Source organism: Phycodurus eques, chromosome 8, assembly GCF_024500275.1.
Source record: "Phycodurus eques isolate BA_2022a chromosome 8, UOR_Pequ_1.1, whole genome shotgun sequence".
NCBI lineage: Eukaryota > Metazoa > Chordata > Actinopteri > Syngnathiformes > Syngnathidae > Phycodurus > Phycodurus eques.
In genome coordinates, this window is record NC_084532.1 from 9,040,433 (window position 1) to 9,064,328 (window position 23,896).

The 23,896-nt window shown below is 41.7% G+C and overlaps 2 protein-coding genes across 9 annotated transcripts in view; one reads left to right on the forward strand and one right to left on the reverse strand.

The window, feature by feature from the left end:
* Positions 1-15,656, forward strand: part of raver2 (ribonucleoprotein, PTB-binding 2) — a 79,600-nt gene extending 63,944 nt beyond the window's left edge. For 2 of the 5 annotated variants that reach the window (XM_061683476.1, XM_061683473.1), the window contains exons 7-16: positions 3,534-3,616; positions 3,700-3,798; positions 4,371-4,482; positions 5,132-5,472; positions 6,354-6,462; positions 6,575-6,756; positions 7,211-7,315; positions 7,472-7,570; positions 9,247-9,447; positions 10,792-15,656. In XM_061683476.1, coding sequence (XP_061539460.1) covers positions 3,534-3,616; positions 3,700-3,798; positions 4,371-4,482; positions 5,132-5,472; positions 6,354-6,462; positions 6,575-6,756; positions 7,211-7,315; positions 7,472-7,570; positions 9,247-9,447; positions 10,792-10,932 — 1,472 coding nt within the window. In that variant the 3' untranslated portion in view covers positions 10,933-15,656. Of the gene's footprint in view, positions 1-3,533; positions 3,617-3,699; positions 3,799-4,370; positions 4,483-5,131; positions 5,473-6,353; positions 6,463-6,574; positions 6,757-7,210; positions 7,316-7,471; positions 7,571-9,246; positions 9,448-10,027; positions 10,400-10,791 lie in introns of those variants that run through there. The other 3 variants (XR_009769032.1, XM_061683474.1, XM_061683475.1) reach the window with 3 other exon arrangements.
* The window catches only part of jak1 (Janus kinase 1), a 55,635-nt gene continuing 46,934 nt past the window's right edge, over positions 15,196-23,896 (reverse strand). For all 4 annotated transcript variants that reach the window (XM_061683471.1, XM_061683470.1, XM_061683472.1 and 1 more), the window contains 4 exons: positions 22,210-22,382; positions 20,719-20,836; positions 18,278-18,388; positions 15,196-16,312 (listed from right to left, as the gene is read on the reverse strand). In XM_061683471.1, coding sequence (XP_061539455.1) covers positions 16,199-16,312; positions 18,278-18,388; positions 20,719-20,836; positions 22,210-22,382 — 516 coding nt within the window. In that variant the 3' untranslated portion in view covers positions 15,196-16,198. The remainder of the gene's footprint in view (positions 16,313-18,277; positions 18,389-20,718; positions 20,837-22,209; positions 22,383-23,896) is intronic.

Genomic DNA, 23,896 nt, shown 5'->3' on the forward strand with positions numbered 1-23,896 from the left:
TTTTGGAGACAAAGTTAGAGAGAGCAGACTTTGATGGTTTGGACACATCCAGAGGAGAGAGAGTGAGGTGGAGATGGAGCTGCCAGGCAAGAGAGCTAGAGGAAGACCAAAGAGAAGGTTGATGGATGTCGTGAGGGAAGACATGAGGGCAGTTGGTGTTCGAGAGGAGGATGCAGGAAAGAGGCTTCCATGGAGAAGGATGACACGCTGTGGCGACCCCTAACGGAACAAGCCGAAAGGAAAAGAAGAAGAGCATCATTATTCAAGTACATCCTTTTTAAGAACAATTAACTTTGAATTCTGAAGAATATTGAGCATAGGCATAGTAACGCAAACAATAAATAAAACAAATATAAATAAATAAATAATACAAATAAAACAGTTGCGGATTGTTCAGAAAAATTGCACTTAAAATAATATTAAACATTTGGCACAGAGGTATCGTCATTAACCCAATAAAGAGTGTTTTTTAAAAAGCCTGCCAAATTTGGGTGAATTCCCCCCAAAAAAAAAAAAAAAAAAAATCACCATGTATGTTAAGTATGGCCCGCCCTCGAGCTGCAGGACTTTGAGACCTTCACCCGTCAATCAAATATGTTCGCTGTCGTCAACTACGGGCTGAATATTGACAATGTGTGCCGCTGTGGTTATGGTTAAAAAACAGTTAACTTTCTCGTGTAATGTGTGTGTGTGTGTGTGTGTGTGTGTGTGTGTGTGTGTGCACGCGTGCGCGTTTGTGTTTGTGTGTGTCATGTGGGGAACACACAACCCTGAGTGAGGCGCTGACGCTTTAAACGACTTCACCGCGGTCGAGCAATATGTTTAGTTCCTTAACTCGCTATGTAATAAAGTTAACTTTGCCTTAAGTGTCCCTGTTGGGTGCATCTACGGAGTTATAGCTCGCTGCATCGTGAGCCACGCCGGGTGTCCCTGCAGCAATGAAAATGTATCAAGTCTGGAAAAAACTCTTGTGTCCGTTTTATGTATCGAAAGATAGCCCACCCTACTCTGCCTCTGATTGGTTGGTACCTGTTGGTTGGATACGTACTTTTGATGGATTTCTTCTTCGGTGTTTGTGACGGCACTTCAGAATGAGGGGCTAATAGGGACATTATTCAAGATGAGCTCTCACACTTACTATTCACATGGTCTCTTACACACTACTGAAAGGCTCTCATACGCAATACTGAATTGTTTTGTGCTCATAAATATTTGTCAAACGCTCTCATACACATGACTGAACGTCTTGCTCTCATAAACACTACTCAAACACGCTCACACGCGCATGTCACTGAGGCTTTCCCTAACGGCCCCTCATACTTCAGCAACACACACACACACACACACACACACACACGTAGGGCGGGTCTTCAGCCATGCTTTGCGTCCATGGACGCAGATTGATTATACTTTATGCGTCCTTGCTAATTTTTTGTTCTTCTCAACCACGGGACGCACATCAAACGGAATCCCTATTATCTTTAAGAACTGTTTTTTTGTAAGCTTTTATTAATTATTATGTGTATATATATTATGTATATGTATAAACTATATATTATATATGATTAAAAAACAAACAAATGTCATTTCGGCCAAATTGTTCTGTTACAATTGTGTGGCAGTTTATGTTACTGTACATAACCGTTTTTATCTCCTCTCTTTAGTAAATAATATTTACCACTCCCAAATTGAGGAACTTATCCTATTTCCTGAGCTCAATAAAGTCCTTAAAATGCTTTTGTGTGGAAGTATAAATAACCAGGTCATTTTTTTTTTCATCCGCTGGTCATCTGTACATAAAGTAGTTACCGGTATATAATCAAACTGATTAGCAACTGATTATCTGCCTACTTGAGAAAATACATGAGAACACAGGGGCAATAGAATATTCAGTGATAAAATGAAGGTGATATATCACCTCAAGGTGATCTTGTCCTTCACATGCAAGTTTCCATCCATCCATCCATTTTCTGAGCCGCTTATTCTCACTAGAGTCGCGGGAGCGCTGGAGCCTATCCCAGCAATCATCGGGCAGGAGGCGGGGTACGACCTGAACTGGTTGGCCAGCCAATCGCAGGGCACATACAAACAAACAACCATTCGCACTCACATTCAGCACCTATGGGCAATTTTAGAATCTTCAATTAACTTGCATGCATGTTTTTGGCATGTGGGAGGAAACCGGAGTGCCCGGAGAAAACCCACGTCGGCATGGACGGGGAGAACATGCAAACTCCACGCAGGCTTGAGCCCCGGTCCTCAGACCTGTGAGGCAGACGCTCTAGCCAGTTTTCAGTTTCACAAAAAAATAATTAAAACTAGTGGAACTGCTGAAAAGGTTTCTGGTCTCTATAAAGAGCTACGCACTATTACAACTACACAATATTTACAATTCCATTGGTAGACAATTAAATCCTGAGGTTCTTTGTCAAGCAATTACTTAAATGCACTAATTAGACTTTTGGAGTCTCATAAGGATTCAGTTGCGTTGTGCATCACAGCATTGTCGAAGGGAATTCCCTTGTCAATGTGGAAATGACAGCCGTGCACGCAAAACATGAATAATCTTCTGATTGTGATGGTTGGGGTCTTCCCTGAACTCATTCTTTAATACTAAGCAATACGTTTGCTTCGAGCAGCTCAGAAGATAATCAAGGACTCCCTGAAGAGTCTGCTCGTTTTAGAGGGGGCTTCGTTGTTTGATTAATAGTTAATCAGGTATTAACATGAAATTGTGTGACATTAGCGGGACAAATGAGAGCCGGAAGAAGCGAAGAAGAGAGGTGGAGGAGCTCTCTTTGAAGAAGAGCACGCACAATTAAATTCTAAAATTAGGACCTTGATTAAATATTAAACTTTCTCTACCTATTCTGGAGGAAGCTGCCATTAGCTTTGAAGCTTTTTGGCATTTAGTATGAGGTGGCGTGTGCTTTACTTAAGTCACATCGTGGTCACACTGGACTGCAGGAAAGTGCTTATGTCACTTAGCCAGAAACAATTGGCATAAAGGCAATCACCAAAGAGGGAAAATGTAGACTGGCCTACTAGACCGGCCTGCCTGCAGTGCAGACCTGTCTCCCATTGAAAATGTGTGGCGCATTATGAAGCGTAAAATACGACAACGGAGACCCCGGACTGTTGAACAGCTGAAGCTGTACATCAAGCAAGAAGGGGAAAGAATTCCACCGACAACGCTTCGACAATTAGTGTCCTCAGTTCCCAAAACGTTTATTGAATGTTGTTAAAAGAAAAGGTGATGTAACACATTGGTAAAGTTGACCCTGTCCCAGCTTTTTTTGGAACGTGTTGCAGCCATAAAATTCTAAGTTAATGATTATTTGCTAAAAACAATCAAGTTCATCCCTTTGAACATGAAATATCTTGTCTCTGTAATGTGTTCAATTAAATTTAGTTTGAACGTGATTTGCAAATCATTGTATTCTGTTTTTATTTATGTTTAACACAACGTCCCAACTTCATTGGAATTGGGGTTGTCTTATTGTAGTTTGATAGCTTCTTTTTTTTTTTTCCAGGGAAGTATGGCCGTCACACAAACCTGCCATTCCTCAGACCGCCGCTCACCACAGCTCTTCTTACACTTGGAAAAGCTCATCAGGTCACAACCGTATCGACCTGTGTGTGTGTGCGGGCGTGTGTGCAATGATAACGCTCAAACGTCGGGTCTTCTTTTGCTTGCAGAGTGCCATGTTCGGTAACGGACTCGTATTTCAGAACCTCCTGCAAATGCAGCTCGCTCAGCAGCAGTTTTTACACATAAAAAACAAGTGCATCAGCAGTGTAAGACACCTGTGTGAGTGTGCGTGTCTGAGTTTGCGATGACGGGTTTTTAACTTCATCTTCAACACATAAAATCATTTTTTACTGCTTGTGCCGATATTTTCATATGTGCTCAAGATTATATGACTCTACAGCGAACAAGAAAGCACACGTTTTAAAATTCTAAACTTTTATGTCAAGACATAGTAATAACAATAATAATATATATATTTTTTTTTTTTAAACGCACAATAGAAACCATCTGTTTCTATACTGTGTATCCTGTTCAGAGTCACAATGGATCTTGCTATCTATAAACTGGTGCTTATCCCAACGAACTAAGAGTGAGAGGTGGGAAACACCTCTAAATCCTGAACTGATAAGAGGTCAATGACAGGACTGACACATAGAGACAGACCAATACTCACTTAGTCTTCCATGAAGCTAGCATTTTTTTCTGACTGTGTGGTAGGAAGCCTGTTCACTGACACCTTGAACAGCGTGCTTGCCAGATGGATAGATGGTGTTGCTGGTTTCTAAAGTTGTACATGCACCCTGTCAGATCGAATAACCTTTTCCTTCCACCTCCTTAGGCCTCCAGCCTGCTGGGAGATCCATCCAGGTTGCTGATGCAGAAAACATTACCTCTGCGGGCTCCAGGCCTCATAGCACTTGGGAAGGGCCTCCTGGGAGACTCCCCCTCAGGTCAGTAGACCGCCAGTAAATCTAAAGTCGAAGTGTAATTAATACAAACAAATTAAAACATGTCGACACCCAAGTTACACTGTCGTCAATGTACCTAAAGGAATACTTGTATTTAGATATATTTTTGAATTTTCATTTTTGAGAGTCTAAGTAGGATTAACAAATTGTACAGGTGTGTCATGTCACACACAGTATGTTTTCAGTGTTTTTCGGGTATTATGCACAAACTTGAATGCAGTGCGAATGCACATCCGCTGGGTTTTGTTCACGTTAGGCTTGTTGGATCTGAGGATGTCATTTGTCTCACTGATATTGGACTACTGCGTAGTAAGCGTGATTTTTGCGTGAGCCTCTCTGATCTCTTTCAATGTTTTTTTGCATACACTTATTGTTACTGTATGTGTTTATGAAACCATTGAGTGGGGCTATTGTGAGTGAGCACACTGTGCTACTGCTACAAAAAGCAGATAAGTGATGATGTATGAGGTAAAAAACAAAAAAAGAAAAAAAAAAAAAAACATTTCCTTTAGCAGACTAGGCAGCTGAGCTACAGGGGACAGATGCACTAATGGACTTTCCTCCTGTGATATTCAGTTTCCATCCCTTCCCTTTTTTTTGCCGCCTTTTGTTGTTTCCCTTTCACTGACAGAGTTTTGCCACAAGCCTGTGCCAGCGTCAAGCCACAATGCCACAGTAGTGGTGTCAGCAGCAGGCGCGATATCCTACCTGCAGACCCGACCCGGTGGAGAACAAAACAGCATCCAGTCGATCTGCACGGCCTCCGCCCCCTCCTCTTCCTCCGTCCCGTCTTCTTCCTCCAGCTCTGGTGACAGGCAGGCTGTCCCTCCAGGGAGTGTGATGCAGGGACATAATTACTCTTTGGGACTAAGTAACTCAGGCCTGTGTCCAGTTCCACCTAAACCCCCAGGAGGAGTGTATACATCCACAGGGCATCACAGCAGTTCTGATGGCTCCTTGCCAGCCAACATGGTGAGTACAGCCAATAGTACTTGTCCTTGTACTTTGACCCTGGCCTCACTCAAACACTCTGTCATGTCTTGTCACGTCTCTCTCGTTAGCAAAAAAAAAAAATATATAATAATGTTGAAAATGTTGCTATTGTCCAAACCTTTAAAAAATAATAATAATAAATGATCATCTTCATTTTATTTCTACCAATCAATCCCGTGATCAACCAGGAAGGTGTACGTCTGCTGCTCAAAGCATTCAATCAAGCTGCGTGGTTTGGTAAAATAGCGGAGCGCATTAATATTGGATTAATTCAAATTAAATATTTGTAATTTGGACTGAAAAAAATATGTCTTGCCTTCTAATTATTTTACCCCTTTTTTAATGATGTTTAAAATGCTTTCCATATTGGCGACACAGTGCGCGACTGGTTTGCACATCTGCCTCACAGTTCTGAAGACCGGTGTTCAAATCCGGCCTTTGTGCAGCTGAACCAACACCACAACCTTCCCGTTCCCCTGCAAGGCCGCACCTCTGCTCGCCCACATCTTTCAATGAAACTCTGTTCACATCCTCATTCATTGTGATTCATGGAGATAATCATAGTGCGCAAGTTCTTCGGGGAACCGAGCCGGATCCCGGGGCTGTCTCCTCTCAAATTTTTATTATTTTTTTTTTTAACGAAGGGAAAATGTCATGAACAGCGAGCGCAATCCTCTCAGGTTCACAAGCCTCGTAAAGCTCAACCAAGTCATTGTGACTCTTGAGTTAACGTCAGCGTGTGGTACGATTAAGGTTCAATTAATCCCTCCAGAAAATTGGACAGCAGTATTGCCACTTCTGAGTTGATGCACCAGCTAGTCATGTCATTCACTTTGAAATGTCAAATGTCTTCTCTTGAGGTAAACAATGGCCAGAGTTCTCTGCTGGGAGAGCCCCCCAAAGATGTCAGACTCCCCTCAAATCCGTACCTGAATCTAGCCAGTGTAATGCCAGGGGTTGTTCTGCAAGGTAGGCGAACACACATTCATGTGCATTTAGACTTTGGATTTGTCATGTTAGCAGTCGCTGGTCTTTCTTGGCCTCGTCGTGTCTCCTCCACGGCGCCTTCACCTCTCTGCAGGGTCACTGGGCAGTAAATCTCCGGCAATGCCGCCGGCCTCGGGCCTGTACGGCAACTCGGCGACCCCCGTTGTCTCCCAGGGTAGCGGCTCCTTCTCCCACAATGCGCCTCCTCCCAGCACAACCTCCTACAATACTGACACTTCCTCTGACTTCAGCCAGTACAACCAAGCCTACACGCAGGTACTGTGGCATGAACCCAATCCTGGATTTCATCATTTCTTTTTTATGCACTATATTATAATGATTGTTATTATTGACTTACATTGGTAGTTTTCTATTTTACTGTTGTTTACTTTGCTTCTCGTTTCATTCTTTTTCTTTTAAATCTTTCCCTTCGCAGTCATTTTTCTTTCCCTTCTTCTTTGTTCCTTCCAGGATATTCAGATGTACACTGCTGTCCAGTTCGCGTTATCGTCTCGTTTTCGTTTTCTTTATCGGTAAATGATGGTGTCCGCTGTTTTGCCGTGAACACCAAAACATGTAACAATGGTTTGATCTCTTTTGAAAAACATGACAGAGACAACCCATAACAAGGGAAAGTTCTTTGTCGGATGACAAAAATGTGCACTCCAGCCAATCTTAATCTTAATTGCGTGTGTGCGTGCGTGTGGGTGTGTGTGTGTGTCTTCTGTAGGAGGCCATGCAACAGTGGTACCAGCATTACCAAACAGCACAAGGCTACAACTCTGCTATGTCACAGGACAACACAGCCACGGATTACACTAAGGATCACACACAGGTAATAGAAAGTTTTGTAGTGTAAGTGGTTCAAAACACCTGCATTGCGTTGACAGCTTAGCATGTATTGAAATTAAACTAACACGCAATCAGGTTACATGAAATATGTGTAGATTTGGGATCAAATGGAATATAAGAAGGCCTTGTTGTGTTTCAGATTCCACCAGTTTCCTCCTATGGTGATTACAGCTCCTACATGCAGACAGTCACTCAGTGCTACTCCCAGTCTACAGCTACGCACGCCTATGCCAGCAAGGTACCGTACGCACATGTACATCAACCCACCCAGTATTAGGCAAATGATGATGATCCGCTGTACCACTTCAAATGGTAACAACAGCAATATACAGTATTTGCTTTTTTTCTGTTGAATGAATACAGTTCTCGGCAGCACATTTGCCTAACAATTCTCAGGTTCAGGGTTTGAATCTCGGCTTTGGGCCTGTGTGGAGTCCAGATCCAGACCAACACGTCACTTTATGTGGCCTGCGCAAGCTTGGCGCAATTTTTTTTTCTAGACTTCTGTTCAAAACTCATATAACAAATAATAAGGGACAAGGGATTACTATACAGGCCACACGCCTCGTCCGTAAACAAACGGCACAGATCAGCTTCCTGCTCGTAGAGATCATGGCTAGTTATAAAAAAAAAAAAAAAACTAGCCTAGCACAGATGCCATTTTTAAGTGTATTTTAAAGAGCCTAAAGCAGACATGCTGTTGATGTTGTATTGTCCTAAAAAGAAAACATTCAAGCTGCTGATGTTCCATTTTAAACTCTGTGCCTTTTTTGTTTTGCGTTTTCTACTCTTACTGCACTGAATGTGAACTGAACCACGACCTTTAAACCGAGATCACCGCCGATCACCTGCCCAAAGTCAACAGGGATAGGTAGGGTCCGGCTCACCCGAGACCCTAAAAGAGGGCAAGCTGGATGACTGGAATGGTGTAGATCTATGATAGTGTCAATCAAAACTAAATTCATTGTAAAGACACATTTTTACAGATCTTGTTTGTTGCCTTTGAATTGTGTGGAACGTTGTGTAAGTTTGTTGTCATGACAACACTCTAAAACGCAGCATTTAGCTTATGTCTGCATTATTACACTGCCACATTGTATTTTATAAGGATGTTCGATACCACCTTTTTTTCAGACCGATACTGGTACAAGTATTTACTCTTGAGTAGTAACTGATACCATTACTGGGTACCGATACCAATACTACTTTTGAAACACAACATTTCAATTGACGTGGGATAGCTGACTTCCTGTGTATGATGTGCTTACGAACATAACTAGGATTAATGACGTGATTGCTTGAAGTCAAGCTTGCTCAAACTTTGTTTTCCTTTTGGCTGGTGTCTTCGGACAAAATCATTATATCATTAATTTATACAAATACGAGAAGATACACGTAAACACGAATGAAGCCTAAAGACCATCTATTGTCATCTTTGGTGGCTCTGGGCTAAGATGAACAAAGAAAAAGATCTTGTAGACATTTTAAGTTCCCACGGGTGCTTTGAACCAGTCCCCTCCCCCATTCACCCAAGCAAGGAGGAAGTAAGTGCTTTTACGCGTTTTGCCGAATGCCGAAGCAGGTTGCGCATATACCGGATTGTGAACGCAGACCTTTCTGATGCACATGATGAGTCGCCAGTGTGTCGAACCCCGTAGTTTAGCGCCAACTACTGGCAAGGAGGATGAACTCGATGTCCGATTTTTATTTATTTATTGCCTTAAGTATCGCTGGGTGGTATCGGCAGCCTTCACCAGTACCCGATACCTGCTGATACCGATACCCGGCGTGTACTCGCCCATCCCCAGTATTTGACACAAAATGTTAATTTGAGGTATTAATATGATAGTAGTCTATTGAACATTGGTGATACACTTGAGAAGTGTTTTTAAACAGGAAGTGGATGTGTGTAAGCCTCTAGGCGTGGCTCTTCATGCTGTCAACGATGGCGTGGCTCCTCCCCCGGCTGTCCTACCGACGGCTGCCATGCTGCCCACCTACAGCACCCTGCCTCTGATGCCCGGTTTCCTCGGGGCGCCGCACCCGATAGCGGCCACGCCGAGCCCTGTCACACATGCGCAAGCTGCCGCCACCGACTGGAACACCTACTATTATGTGAGTAGAAAAGTTGGACAGCTTCTTTTTCTTGTCCACTTTAAAAGCTTGCGTGTGACTCAGGTCAGTGATTCAGGAAGAAACACGTCTGGGTTTGTTTGTTTTATGCCACGTTAATCCATTTTGAAAAGCGTGCTCAACTCAAGAGAGCTTAACAGAGGTGAAATAACAAAATCCAAACATTTCATCTTTCAGCTGCGGCTGCTGGGTTTGCCCTGCAACTGGATTTATATTAGCGAGCATTATTATTTTTTGGCAATGGGGAAAACACGAATGGTGGTTTTGACCTTTGTGACAAAATCATGTCATGGACGACTAATTCAGTCTTGTATTTCAGGCACACTGTCCTGTCATGGACGCTTGCTTCGAAAATAAGTTACTCAGATCCTAAACTAGCGAATCTGGCAGTCTGTTACCTGTTTTCATGGCCATCTTTATGTGACAAGCATGATTTTGCAAAGTCTGCTGCATAGTGTCACATAGAGTGCACAGAAATCTTGTGTGACTGCAGCTCAGTGTGCATCAAAAGAATGAACTTTATAAATGTGTGTTTTGCTTTTTGTGTGTGTTTGGGTACCAGTGATGGCAAAGAAAAATGATGATGCCTCTCTAAGCCAGAAGTTGGACTGACTTGAAATTATATTGGAATGATTATGTCTTCCCTTTATTTTTTGAAACGTTGTATGGAGAGAAAAAAATCACAAGGTAAGAGCATACAATGACAACACTTTGTCAAAGCAGTGTGATAAGAACATAAGTTAGCTTGAGGTTGGAAGCAGCAATTATTTTGACGTTATGATTCTTCTGGGTCCATTACCTGACCTGATGATGATGCTACTCGTGATCTCTATTTAATGTTTAATGTACAAACAGCTGACAGGAGAACCTTTTCAGATAGAGCGAGCTGGCTGATGATATTAAGAGACAGGATGTGGATGTGGAAGTCTGAGCTCCCGAGCACTGTCTCTACAGAGATTTCCAATTGTTTGGACAGACTGCCTTTCGTGGCCCCCTCTCATGCAGCTAAACCCTGTTCGCCTGCTCTTATCCTAAAACACACACAAACACAGCATGTTTGCATTGTTGTCGAGTTCATTTTCACGGAACTTTGTCAAGCTATTTTGCGCAGAAGCCAAACATCCTTTGTGAGCTTTTCACAGAAGAACCTTGTCAGTAATGTGTAAACCAAATTCTCTTTTTTTGGGGGGGGGGGGATTATATCCTAAAAATCCATCCATTTTCTATAGCACTTGTCCTTAATAGGGTCGTAGGTGAGAGATGAGGTACACCAGCCAAGATTTAAAAAAAACAAAAAACTGTGTGATTTGTCCCCCTCTTCTTTAGAACCAGACGCGGGGCCACAAGAGGGAGTATCCCCAGTTGGCGGTGCAGGAAGTGACGTCATCAGATGGCGGCTACATCGGGCAGCACTCCCAAGGCCTTGGGGGACAGTATGCCGACTATTTCAAGAGGAAGAGGCTCTAGAGTGACATGCTCGCTGGGGGTCGCAGCTTCTTCGAGTGGCTGAATCTTTGAATACTGCTTAATAGTATACGGGGGGCCTCGGTTTACGACAGCGTTCCATTCCTTCGGCGGCGACGTAAGCCCGATTGGTATGCGAGTCGGAGCGCGCCGTAGTCCATCACAAACCCACGCTAACGGATAGCAGAGTCATATTGATGTGCATATTTGTACAAAAAACTGTTCGGGCCATTAATATAAAACAATACGTTTGGCGGGAACTAAGCGTGCCTTCTTGTGCTGTGTGATGATGTACGTCTTCTTATGGCGCTGCAAACTAGTTTACTAGGCGGCGTAACCTCGAAAAATCTTGTGTCACGACCGTTGTAAACCGAGGCCCCCCGTGCAGGTGGCCATCTGGAGGGCAGCTGCCGTACATTGTGAAAATCCACCAGGAACCTCCCCGTTTTTAATTGCCTATAGGTGCCACAAGAAGGTTTTTTGCCTACTTTTGTCCAATGAACCTCCTCAAATCCCTTCAACATAGTTCATTGGCAGAAAGATGTCACAAGATGGTGGCAAAATAATACTTTTCCTGCTCTGGCCTGAGTATTGCAAAATAAAATGGGAGTTTTTCAGCAGGTTTTCCCCCCAAAAAATCTGGAAATGAATTTGCAAATGCCAAATTGCAAATGTACAGGGGTTCACTGTAAACCTAAATAATAATAATAATGCTGTTGCTTTTGTCCAGGTCAAGCCTTAACTCTCTTTGACTAGTCATTCCCCCCCACAAAGTCAGTGTCAACTATACTGATATTACCGTGTACTCGTATGATATAAACTCGTGTCTGCTAAAAGACTGGTCAAACGAACACTTGAAACTGATGGTCCAACAACGGTCTGTCTGTCTGATCCTTTTCTCCTACTCTTTCTCTTTTAAACATGGACAGCTGTTGCATGTGCCTCTGTTTGTGTGTGTGTGCCTGAACTGTGTCCATAGGAAGTGTCAGCCATTTTGTAATCCCAACACTGGGTGGACATCAAGAAACAGGGCGTGGACCAATAAGAGCTCTGTTGACATACAGGAATAATAGACTGAATAAAAGTGAGTATACTTGTGTACTGTACATATTAGAGCAAGCCATGTGTGACACACAGCTGTGTATTAAGGACATTTGTCAGCTCTGTTGTGAGCATAATGTATCACAAGAATGAAAACATGAGCATATTGATTTCAAATCCAGTTTGCTGTATATTTGTAACCTAATGCTTTTGGAGTTCCCCCTCTTTTGAATTGACTTTTACAAGTTCACATTCTTCATGAGAAAAACAGGGTCATGGTCTCATTTATTTAGTTTTAACGCCAAACTTTAAGGCTAGGTTCACTTTGTGTAGCCGGTATGAGGCGGCCTCTTTTCATTACCCCATGATAATCGAGCCTCGTAGGCCGAGGTCAAACGCGACAGACTTAGAATGATTTCCAGTCCGTATTGTATATTTTTTTTTTTTTTTTTTAAATCCAACATTTCTTGCGGGGACTTGCACTCCATTGGCCAACAGTTTGCTTTTTGGGTCGCTTTTGAAGCCTGTTACGAATATATCCTCAGAGTGTAGAACTAAAGCAGAACGTTCACTTATTCGGTTGCATCTGTGTCATCCAAATGTTTGGCATAGTCACACAGGAAATGTTTTGGAGCTTTGTCTACACCAGTTTGGGGATCTAGTACTTGTCAAAGGAATAGACAGCAACTCGTCCGGAATGCATTTGAAAAAGGAACGTTCTCAGGACATGGACAAAATACGCAGTGCAGTTGTGTGTGAAACCCACTCAGTATTGTGTCTGGATGGTACTGATTAAATGTCGCTGCAATAAGCGAGGGTTGGTGTGGATTTGATTGGAATCGGTGTTCACCTTCCAATGAGCCTCTTTTTTTAAAAAAAAAAAAAAAAAAAAAAAAAGCACATACAAGTGTAAATCTGTTATCTTTAGAACAAAAGCAGTGTCTGACAAATGTTTTTCTTATTCCTTTTGTCAATGTCCGTTTTCTGTAAAAATGCTTCATGTCCAACTTTAATTGATTATCAATGAGGGCTTGCTACTTTAGTATTACTGCTTGTTATGGCAATAACTAAGGCTCTTCCTGCTGTTGAATGTATTATAATGACTCCTCTAGTACAGTTTTATAATAATCTTACTCAACGAGGACTGTTTGGGCCACACTGAAAAGACCCCCAAACATATGAGAAAAGTGTTGGAAAAATATGAGATGTTACAAGTATAGTATAAGCTCATGTCATTTTTTACAATTGGACAATTACGACACAAAAAGTCAATTTCATATCATGAGTATGAAGTCTTTTTTTTTTAACTTTTTTTTAAATTGGATTATTATGACACAAAAAGTTATAATTTTAACAAGTGATTTCAAAATTCCCACACAACTTGAACACGACATTCCTTGCGTTCATGCAGTTGGACATTAATATGAGAAATCTGCAATTATATGTGACTATATTTGCTTCATTTAATGACTTTATTCAAGTCATGATTTTTTAAAATTATTTCTCCTCATAGTGATTTCCTCACACAATTGTGAATTTATTCTTGTAAAATTACAATCTAATACTTTTAACGACTTTATTCACATAATTGTTTTAAAGAAAGTCTCGTACAACTTTTTGTGTGTGTAATTCCTTTCATTTCATAGAACTTTGCACAATTCGCATTTTGTCATTCTTGTCAAGTTGTTCTTTTCAGTGTTACCCTAATACTCCTTAATATACTTTCACAAATGTTTATATATATATATAGTTTTTTTAATTTTTTTTTAAAATTCTGCTACTGATAGAATTGTACAGTGCAGTACCTGCGTGGCCATAGCAACACTGAAAAGCAATAGCAGATGAGATAGTGAACCATTTTTTGAGGATCACCGGGCTAACGTGTTCTTCCATACACCATTTTCTTATTCGTATATACTACTCTAGTCTTATGATGTTGTCATGCTTAGTGTGCTATGCACCATGAATATTTGTCACTCTCACTGTCATTACTTGTTTCCCCATGTTGTAGTGATACAGTATATTGCCCGTTTTGTGGAATCGATCGGCTTCTGTGTCATTATCTAAACTTTGTGTACGTAACTGTATGATGTATCATCTTCCAGTTTGTGTAAGTATCACATAATGCATAGAACTACCCATCTTATGGAGAGATGTTCCAAATAGTTTGCCGTGCCGGCGCTCACAAATGAAAGACCCCACAAACGTTGAGTCGACCACAGACTAAGGGCTTGTGAACTGCCGAGTCAGCGGGCCGGAATGTGCTGTCGCTACGCTACTCTCGCCAGTCATCTGTGAGTGAGTTAGTGGGAGTGTTGCAGCATGGTCAGCCCTTTCTGGCAAATGTCTACTTTATGTCGTCTGTTGCGCGGGTGGGGAATGGACGGTGTGAGCGTTTGATCAGGCCCGTCATGCAATTCTAAAAACAAATACAAATCTCACACGACCTGTTAGAAAAAGTTGGGCGGTACACTTAAAATTGTTTCATTTTCTTACATTTTTTGGGAGTAACTTTTCATCCTGGCCTAATGTTTTCATTCCTCCTTTATTCTTTGTTTTACTGAAACCTGCTTTCCTGCCTTCCTTCCCTCTAGCTCAGAGCCACTGTAATTTTTTTATCGCAACCTCCCTTCGCTTAAAGCTACTTTTCAGCCAGCCTGCCTTCCTTCAGTTCAGGTCCAATATTGCTCTAGAATCGTCAATATTTTTGTTCTTGACTCAAATGATTTGCCATTCGTCACGGTACCAGTACGAAAATAAGTTGATTTAAAAAGTGTATACCTACTTTTTGGCTCATCTTGTATATTAAGCAATAGATGTTTGACTAGTGTAGTATAGATACATTTTTTTCATTTATTTAATGTGGCGCTCAAAACAAACATAGCAAACAGGTTCCCCACCTCTGCTGTATAGACTTGTAATTGGGCCTTTAAATTCCGTTTGCGTTTGCTCAATGTAGACATTAGTCAGTGCCCCCTGAAGATATCCCAAAAGTATTTTCATGTTCATGAAAATATATCATCTTTATGTGCTATCGCTTTTGTATTCACTTTCATGTCCAGAATTGTATTGCTGTTTTGTTTGGCCAAACGGAGCGTGTTGCAAAGGCACAAGTACACTGTACCTATGTTACATTAGTAAGATGAGGCTGGCCATACAATAAATAACTATGTGATACTTACAATATCATATTGTATATGACTTAAGATGAGGAATAGTGCTTCACACGTTGTAAACATAAGGCTTTTATTTATTGGGGATCTGATATACTGATTGTAGATTTTGCTATATTTTATATCACTTTGAATGCAGTATTTCCAGGGAAATTTGCAACGGTTACATACAGTATATACACACACACCATGTATATCTTCATGAGTTAGTTAATATTACATTTGGAAAGACAAAGAAGACAGTTGTTTTATTTATTTTTCAATTGTATAACTATGGACATTTTACCTTCCATGAGTCAAACTGTTGTCTTTTTTTCTTTTAAAAGGAATTGTCTTTTACATTCCTAATTAAAGCGTGGACTCAAGTGTGTCCTTTCTGTCTCCGTCACGTTAAAGTCTTGCTCAAAGCCTCTCACGTGCAGAGCGCTACGTTACTGTCAAATGTAAAATACATTTCAACTGAGAATGCCACATAAACTAACAAGTAAGGTGAGATTCATCAGTCCTGCAACTTTTGTTTTGTTGTTTTGTTTTTTTTGAAAAAATAACTTTGTCAAACGTCATCAGACCTTAAATGTCGAGCTAGCAAAGGAGAATATACATACAAGAAGTGCGAGCCATGTAGGTGCCACTGATTAGCAATCAGGATGACGCGCTATCAATGTATGACGACGACATCCTCAGCTCAGGTGCATAATCCTGAAAAGGACAAATCAGTGGAGATTTTCTGGTCGTGTGCAAATGAGTGCTGGCCCAAACTTCCACCTAAAGTGTCACACGTGATTCCATGGCTCAGGAGGCTCCGGAGCTCTTAGAGAAGTGGCACTCAGAATTAAATGAAAATAAAAACAAACATCCAGCCACGCACAATGGTTGACGTGAGCACTCTCATCCATAAGATGAGGTCCTTAGGGTCACACGATGAGCTGGGATTGTTAAGACGCCGCCGATTATCATATTAGAGAAGAGCATGCCTAACAGAAGTGAGATCCTACAGGTTAGTAGCGCGTGGCTTCGGAGAACGAGCGAGCGAGGCCCTGATCCAAGGTGACGTTTCATTCGGGAGAGCCGAGCTGCTGCTGCATGTTGCTCAGCTCGTCGATGAGCTGCTTGAAGGTGATTCGCCTCTCGGGGGTGTGTTCCCAGCACTTGCGCATCACATCATACACCTGCAACCACACAATGGAACGCTACGCTTAACGAACAGTGCTGTGATATGGATTTGTCGCAGAAACCAATAGCATGCTCTTTGCCCTCACTAGTAGGAGAACCACATGTTACTAGTGAGGCAAAACCGCGCCACTACTAATACTAGTAGAACACAGTTGTCAAAAGCAGCAACAAGAATATAAACGCAACACTTGTTTTTGCTCCCATTTTTCATGAGCAAAAGTATAGGATTTAGATTTTTGTAAAGTTGTCCTACTTGCGATGACAACGGGCATACAAGTATATGGACCTCAAGCCGGACATCAAGAATACTTGAATATGATACATATTTATTGCATTTGTTTAATATTCTCGATAAGAAGGCTACTATTGGGTGACACATAAGCCTAGTAGTGCAGCATAGTAAGCCGCATACCAGTAGACCAAAGGTTACTCGTAAGACGGTCTTTCTACCAGCGCGCTGATGTGTCTTACTGATGAGGAGAAAGAGCATACGAGTGCATCGACCTCGAGCTGGATATCGAAGAAACGCTCACACGCCATTCCAAACTGTGAGAACAACGGCTCGTAATAAGGTGACTAACATTATCACCATGGCGAGCCACTGATCAACTACTTTTAAGCAGTGGAACGGCCAGAACATGTTGTGCTAGCGCCAAGGTTATTATAGTAAACGAAAACGAATGAAATAACTAAAACTAAAATTGAAAAAAACATTCTCTTCAATGAAATGAAATAAAAACGAGAATGTTTTTTACAAAACAACTAAAACGCCATTTTGCTTGCAAAACTAACGATAACTATAATTAAAGCAAAAATGTCCTTCGTTTTAGTCTTTGTCAACTAATTTCATATATTACCTTTTGGAGTTGATTTTAAATGCATTTCTTTTGGACAAATGCATAGATACAGAACAGACATGGAAGGAAGGGTCGTACAGTCCTTTGGGAATTGTAGTTCACTTACTGTGTGACGCCATCGTACTGATGGCCCGCCAGACCAAGCATAAGTTTTACAGAGAAGCTAACTTTTACGTCCAAGCTGTTTTTGTTCCTGTGTGATTCTAACAAAAACAGCTAAGACGGCTACCGACGAGCTAGTACCTTCACGGAACCTGCACATTTTCACAGCGCTACTTCAGCAACGGACGGAAAAATTGAAAAGCTTTGTAACAATAATCATGGACTTAACTAATAAAACAGTTCTGAAAGGTACTTGAGAAGTTTTCAATTTAGCAATAATGCTAAATAAAGCTTAGTATGGACGCACTAGCCAGTGTTTGTGTGGAAAACTCAACTATTTATGCTCCAACTTCGAGGCCTGTCTGGAATCTTTCTTTTGGAATGGACAAAACAGGGGAGAGCCGTTTCTTTGCCAGCAAAATCAGCCACCACAGTTTCTCTCATGTTTGATACACATTGTGTGTGCTAAATCACTGTAATCTATTTGCATCTATCCTGACAGTATTTTGCTCCTTCGGGTAGACACGCAAAAAGAATTGTGTGGCTATTCTGCCTGTTTGACAGACGCATTCCTGGGTGCGCCCGGTTAGTGGATCAGTTTCCACATTTGCTTGCGTAAGCTATCAAGTTTTACCTCAATAAAGCAGGCCCTATCTATATTCCAAAATCAGGTTACGTACGTCATGTTGTAGGAACGGAACAACATCATGTCATCAACATCAACTGAGTATCCCCGGGACGTGGTTCAAATTTGATAAATTCTATAGGACACGTTTGTTTTGGTCAAAATAACCCACAATAGTGCTCTTCCTGTGTCTTTTCAGGCATGGGTTTTTGAGACTTTTTTTGTGGGTCTACTCATGATTTATATGCCTATTAAGTGTCAAAATGACATTTATTTGGGCAGAAAATGATTATGACCCCAAAAAAATAAATAACTCAATAATCAACGCAGAATCATTTGGCTGTTGGAAGGGAAAACTGAATAAGAAAGTGTCTTACAAGTTCAGGGCAGCCATCAGGTTGTGGTAACCTCTTCCCCTCGTCCAGCACACCGACCAAATGAACAATGATCATCTGACCTTGAGCTGAATCAAGCATTTTGGAGAACAGCTGCAAGACGAAAACAAGGCACGAAAGTAGAGACCAGTCAAAGTTGTGAACAAGATGGCAGCTTCTTTTAAAAGACAAACCTGACATTTTGATGAAAAAAAAAAAAAACAATGTAAAGTAATCTGCCCCTTATAGACTGCGGATGGGGACCAAGTCCTGCTGCAAATGGCAAAAAAAGGAGAGTAATTGACGGCCCCTTTAAAAATCTTTTCAGCCATTAATCGCTGAAAAGCTCACCTATTGCTGTTTTTGTACTCAGGCCAAAGCCCTGCGTCATTAACAGTACTGCTTTGGTGCCATTTAGTGGCATCTTGGTGCCAGGTAACTATGTTGAAGTGAGTTGAGCAGCTTCGTGTTGTGCTTCACCCGCCATATTCTCTCGTCTATTACTCGCACATTTTAGCTATTCGCGGCAGGGCTCTGTCCCCACAGTGGGTGCGGAAAGTATTCAGAACCCCTTAAATTTTCCCCTCTTTGTTATATAGCAGCCATTTGACAAAATCATTTGTTTATTCCCCCCGTCAATGTACACACAGCACCCCATATTGACAGAAAAAAAAACATAATTGTTGACATTTTTGCAGATTTATTAAAAAAGAAAAACACAGCCATAAGTATTCAGGCCCTTTGCTGTGACATTCATATATTTAACTCAGGTGCTGTCCATTTCTTCTGATCATCCTTGAGATGGTTCTGCACCTTCATTGGAGTCCAGCTCTGTTTGATTATACTGATTGGACTTAATTATGAAAGCCACACGCCTGTCTATATAAAACCTTACGGCTCACAGTGCATGTCAGAGCAAATGAGAATCATGAGGTCAAAGGAACTGTCTGAAGAGCTCAGAGACAGAATTGGGCCAAGGCACAGATCTGGCCAAGGTTACAAAAAAAATTCTGCTGCACTTAAGGTTCCTAAGAGCACAGTGGCCTCCATAATCCTGTAATGGAAGACGTTTGGGACGACCAGAACCCTTCCTAGAGCTGGCCGTCCGGCCAAACTGACCAATAGGGGGAGAAGAGTCTTGGTGAGAGAGGTAAAGAAGAACCTAAAGATCAGTATGGCTGAGCTCCAGAGATGCAGTCGGGAGATGGGAGAAAGTTCGAGAAAGTCAACCTTCACGGCAGCCCTCCACCAGTCGGGCCTTTATGGCAGAGTGGCCCGACGGAAGCCTCTTTTTCAGTGCAAGACACATGAAAGCCCACATGAAGTCTGATAAAAAAAAAAAAAAAACACCTGAAAGACTCCAAGATGGTGAGAAATAAGATTCTCTGGTCTGATGAGACCAAGATAGAAATTGTTGGCCTTAATTCTAACAGGCATGTGTGGAGAAAACCAGGCACTGCTCATCACCTGTCCAATACAGTCCCCAACAGTGAAGCATGGTGGTGGCAGCATCATTCTGTGGGGGTGTTGTTCAGCTGCAGGGACAGGACGACTGGTTGCAATCGAAGGAAAGATGAATGCGGCCAAGTACAGCGATATCCTGGACGAAAATCTTCTCCAGAGTGCTCAGGACCTCAGACTGGGCCAAAGGACCCTAAGCACACAGCTAAAATAACGAAGGAGTGGCTTCAGAATAACTCCGTGACAGTTTTTGAATGGCCCAGCCAGAGCCCTGACTTAAACCCAATTGAGCATCTCTGGAAAGATCTGAAAATGGCTGCCCACCATCCAACCTGACAGAACTGGAGAGGATCTGCAAGGAGGAATGGCAGATGATCCCCAAATCCAGGTGTGAAAAAATTGTTGCATCATTCCCACAAGACTCATGGCTGTATTCGCTCAAAAGGGCGCTTTTACTAAATACTGAGCAAAGGGTCTGACTACTTATGGCTGTGTGATATTAAAGTTTTTCTTTTTTAATACATCTGCAAAGATTTCAACAATTCAGATTTTTTATGTCAATATGGGGTGCTTTTTGTACATTAATGAGGAAAAAAATGAACTTAAATTATTTCAGTAAATGGCTACAAAATAACAGAGTGAAAAATCTAAGGGGGTCTGAATACTTTCCGTACCCACTGTATAGCCTGCAAATAGCGGAGGGACACTGTAGTCCCAGATAAGGCTTTTGTGGCATCTAACGGCTATTAGGGTTTTGGCGCCAAGCGTTTCAGAGAGCACAGAAGCAGTGAACAGGCCATGTTTTCAATAAGTTCCCAGTTTCAATAAGTTGAAAGATTGACCGTGAAATGGATGAATTCTCTGGACTTTATCATTTCCTATGGTAACAAATGGGAGGGTCAACCAAGAACTGATTGGGTTCGACTGCAGAACTTCCCATGTTATATCACGAAAAGAGGTAGAATGTGTGTGATTGTGAGCACCTGCATGGGGGTCTTGTTGGGGTCACAGTAGGTGATGAGCTCATACATGGTCACCCCAAAAGACCAAACATCCGATGCGAGGTAGAACTTACATTGTGTCAGGCATTCCGGAGCGTACCTGAGGCACACAAATACAGGACGGGGCCTCCAATTATTATGCCGGGAAAAAAATACAATTAACACCATGTGACTTAAACAACCTCTCCAATGCTGTAAACATTGGCACTTATTCCATAGTTCTGGACGTACAAACCTTGTCTGCAGGAAAAAAAATCCCCCCAAAATAGAATTTAAAATTTGTTTTCTGATGACATTAGACTTTCAGCCAGATTTTGGCCAGCCCACATTAAGCTCCAAACCCGAGTGAGCCTCATGACCTCAGCGACGATACACACACACACACACACACACACACGTATATATACACACACACGAATTACACCCATTGTACATTTAAATACAAGACATTGTTTCAGAGATCACTTGCTTCATAAAGGAAAACCTTTTTGACATTTGTCCCAAAAAAAAAAAAAAAAATACATTGTACCGGCATTACCAGATAACTAGCAACCCTTTACTGCTCAGTGATTTTTTTTTTTTTTTTTTTGTCAATGTCTTTATGTCTCCAAAGATGTTCTCTGTCAATTGACTGTCTGTTGTCGTACTAGAGCGGCTCCAACTACCGGAGACAAATTCCTTGTTTGCTTTTTGGACATACTTGGCAAATAAACATGATTCTGATTATTGACTGGCTAGCTAAAATTAGCATTCGAACACGGGAGGGATTTACTTTCAAAGAATGAATACTCACACACAAAAGCTGTAGTAACACTTACAGACAGGTAATATAACAATACTCTCAGGCTTATATTGTTCCTTTCTTCTTCTACTCTTTTTTTAGCTTACAGTAAACATGTAGCTCAATGCATGCATCGCACCGCACTGCCCCTAAACGGCTTAGGCAAACGTCTGGTCCCAGTTTCTGGCACGGCGGATTTTAGGGTAACACCCAGAAAATTTGCATGTGCTGTTTCCCAGAATCCATTGCTATAGTTAAAATTACTGGATCCCGTTTTGACTGCATTAAAATCTTGACTGTATTATTTTTACAGAGAGGGTTTAATAGGAAAATTGGTGTGGTTTTTAGTCATTTATAGTTAAATTGGTGTCCTTTTTAGTTGTGCATCACTGCTGATTTTTGTGGCAATCTGGCACCCTTTCTCAGAATGGTTAGAGTGATGTTGCCTGTTAATACCACTTGCAGGCCTGGATTTGTACGAATGTCAGCTGGTCCACATATTGCGTGCGCTGTGTAATATGTACAACGATGTCATTATTCCAAGTAGGATCGACCAGAGAATAATTTGAAAATTCAGCAAACAACTCCATGTAATTGTTAACTTTGGAACCGGTTCCCTCCCATTCTTGGTTCTCTCATTCCCATCTCTAGTCATGAGACAACACTTCACATGTTTTTCTTTAAGTATTTACCAGTAAATAGGGCTATCATTGTCATCCTTGACTGTGTAATAGACCTCATTGTCCTTAATGCTTTTGGTCAGGCCAAAATCTCCAATCTTCACTGTCCGCTCGTTCTCCACCAGCACGTTTCGGGCAGCCAGGTCACGATGGATGTAATTTTGAGATCCCAGGTACTCCATTCCCTAGAAACAGATTTTGGTCACTCCATTGGTGTTGAAATCTCCAAGAGAGCTCACACACAAAATCCTCCTAAACTGGATTTACACTGCGCCACGGTCAAACTGTTGAGTAAATCCTGCCTGAGGGTGCATCCACACACAGTTTTCTTTCGGTGCTCACATATCAGTTGACTAAATAAATCAATACATTTTTCATACCGCCTGTCCTCATTAGGGTCGTGAGAGAGCTGGAGCCTATCACAGCTACAGTATTTTTGGGTGAGGAGGGGTAGATCCTGGACCGGTCGGCAGTTAATCACACTCAGTCATATAGACCATTTATAGTCTTCAATTAACCTAACATGCATGTTTTTCGATTGTGGGATGAAGCCAGAGTACCACGTGAGAAACCCCACGCAAGCATTTGGAGAATATGCAAACTCCACACAAAGCCAAGCCTGAGCCAAGAGTCGAACCCAATACCGCAGAACTGCCATATAGCCCTTATGCTCTTCAGGGTCGTGGGGAGCTGGAGCGTATCCCAGCTGACTGCTGGTAAATGGCAGAGTTCACTCTGGACTGGTTGCCAGACACACATACTGTAGAAACACTACCATTCATACTCACCGAGTGGAGAGTGGACGGAACACAGATTGCCTACCAGTGACAAGCTGATAAATTGAACAAATTATATGTTTAATAACTTCTCTTATAGTACACCAACAAATAGCAAGCACGCTTTAAGGGAACTGCTGGGGCAAATTAACCCTCTTCACATGAGCTGCTTGAATAACTGCATACATGCGAAACCAACAGCGTTTTTAGAAAGTCACAGGTTACATTTGCTCACTACCTGTTGTTACGTCACCGTCATGATGTTTATGGTCAAACCTACCTGGGTTATTTATTTGGCTGATTGCTTCCAACTCTTAAAATTGATTGACAGACTGGTTTGATTGCAAAGTTCTTTCCTGACCAAACCAAGCGCCCCAAAGGGGAAAAGAAACTAAAACAAAAACCCCAATTCCAATGAAGATAGGACGTTGTGTTAAACATAAATAAAAGCAGAATACAATGATTTGCAAATCATGTTCTTCCTATATTTAATTGAATACACTGCAAAGACAAGATATTTAATGTTTAAACTGATCAACTTTATTGTTTTTAGCAAATAATCATTAAGTTTGAATTTTATGGCTGCAACACGTTCCAAACAAGCTGGGACAGGTGGCAAAAAAGACTGAGAAAGTTGAGGAATGCTCATCAAGCACCTGTTTGGCACATCCCACAGGTGAACAGGCTAATTGGGAACAGGTGGGTGCCATGATTGGGTATAAAAGGAGCTTCCCTGAATTGCTCAGTCACTCACAAGCAAAGATGGGGCGAGGTTCACCTCTTTGTGAACAAGTGCGAGAGAAAATTGTTGAACAGTTTAAGGACAATGTTCCTCAACGTACAATTGCAGGGAATTTAGGGATTTCATCATCTACGGTCCATAATATCATCAAAAGGTTCAGAGAAGCTGGAGAAATCACTGC